Source organism: Vollenhovia emeryi, unplaced genomic scaffold (genome assembly GCF_000949405.1).
Source record: "Vollenhovia emeryi isolate VEMERY1.0 unplaced genomic scaffold, V.emery_V1.0 DF946316.1, whole genome shotgun sequence".
Taxonomy (NCBI): Eukaryota; Metazoa; Arthropoda; class Insecta; order Hymenoptera; family Formicidae; genus Vollenhovia; species Vollenhovia emeryi.
In genome coordinates this window covers 1-1,792 of record NW_011960050.1, presented here as the reverse complement: position 1 = coordinate 1,792, position 1,792 = coordinate 1, and the positions used below count along the sequence as shown (strand labels likewise).

The 1,792-nt window shown below is 43.5% G+C and overlaps 1 protein-coding gene across 1 annotated transcript; it reads right to left on the bottom strand.

Moving 5' to 3' along the window:
• Positions 1–607: 607 nt before the first annotated feature.
• Positions 608–1,771, bottom strand: LOC105559938. The gene has a single exon (XM_012008604.1). It carries the CDS (start codon positions 1,769–1,771, stop codon positions 608–610), a length of 1,164 nt encoding a protein of 387 aa, XP_011863994.1.
• Between the last annotated feature and the right edge of the window lie 21 nt (positions 1,772–1,792).

The following is a 1,792-nucleotide window of genomic DNA, read 5'->3' as shown; positions in this document are numbered from 1 at the left end:
CGTAATACGTGATCATAAGACTTCAAGACATGTATATGATTCGTAAAATTATGCTTTATTTAATCAACTTTGTATGCATATAACTTTTTAACTAACTACGAGCGACGGCTAAAACCTCTTGAAGGTTACTCAGGGCGATGACCTTGACAACATATGTCAAGGTCAAGGTCTTCGGAGCTGACTCCCCTAAAGTGAACATTTACCGGATGTTTTTGTGAAAACGTTAAGTTTGACATTTGGAGGCGTCCTCCAACGCGAATTAAGCCGCCTTCATCCAAGAACGGATTCAAGGTCGCGAATTTACCTTTGGACATCGAATGCTTGGCTTGAAGAAGTTTTATTTCGTCAGCGAATTCTGATGTTTGAATGACCTTTAATACGCGACCTTCAGCTTCATCAATTTCCCTCGCGCACAATGACCCGGCGTATTTGTTAGCGGGACGCCATCGGAAACAGTAGGCAACAATTCTACATAACTTCGAATATGAAGAATATTTTTTAAGTATATCGAGATCCTTAAAGGCCGTCATCAAGCAAGTGTTCCCTTTTAATTCGGGTATGTCAATCATTTGAGTATCGGTGCCGGGCCACTCATTCTCGTTTCTGATTAACCACGAAGGTCCGGTATGCCATATTTTATTTTGCAAAAAGGCGTGCGGTAGTTGACCCCTTCGGCCGGATTGTCTTCCGATCTAATATGTCGCCACTCAATCGACTTGGTTAACTCTTGTACTTCGACGACACGATTCGCCACGTAAGTTTTAAGTCGATGAGGCGACGTTTTCAACCAATGCATTACAATGGTTGAATCGTACCAAAAAATCGTTCTATCGGGCACGAAATTTAGCGCGTGACTAACTTCGCGATGTAACCTTGCTAACAATAATGCGCCGCAAAGTTCGAGGCGCGGTATAGTAACAGGTTTTACCGGTGCGACTCTTGACTTGGCACATAACAATTTACTGATAATACCGCTGCCTCTTCCCGTCGATCGAATATACAGACACGCTCCGTATCCGACTTCGCTCGCGTCGCAAAATCCGTGTATCTCAATGTTCTTTCGATTCTCTACTAATAATTTTCGATCAAATGAAACCTGGTGCAGTGAACCTAATTGTCGGGTGAATTCCGACCATTCTGTGTGGATACTCTGCGGAACAGATTCATCCCAATGCGTTCCGCATTTCCAAACGTCCTGTATTAGTCGTTTAGCATGTAACACCACTGGACCTAATAATCCCAGCGGATCGAAAATTTTAGCAATGCTCGATAAGATATTCCGTTTTGTTAACGGTTCTGAATTTTCAATCGAATGTACTGCGATACATAGACTATCGTTACGCGTGTCCCACGACACCCCCAATGCTTGTAAAGAACAATCGCTATTAAACGTCAAGTTCGCGTGTAACGCGTTGTCGGCTAGATCCTCAATCACTCGCGTGTCATTAGACGCCCACTGTCGAATGGTAAAACCACCCCGCGCTAACAATGCGGTTATTTCATCCCTAATCATTCGAGCGTCTTTGATAGTTTCCGCACCAGTTAATAAATCATCTACGTATACATGATTCTTAAGAATTTCGGCCGCTCTGGGGAACTCTTGTCGCTCATCGTCCGCCAGTTGGTTTAAAGTGCGAATGGCGAGGAATGGTGAAGAAGCAACGCCGAATGTGAGCGTATTTAATTGAAACGTCACTATCTTGTCATCCTTCCGCCATAGAATTCGCTGATATCGCCGATCGTCTTCATGCAAGAGCACTTGACGATACATTTTTTCGATATCACATAATTA

What these genes read in the sequence shown, in the direction of transcription:
- LOC105559938 (XM_012008604.1), bottom strand. Translation starts at nt 1,771, where the DNA reads ATGTATCGTCAAGTGCTCTTGCATGAAGACGATCGGCGATATCAGCGA.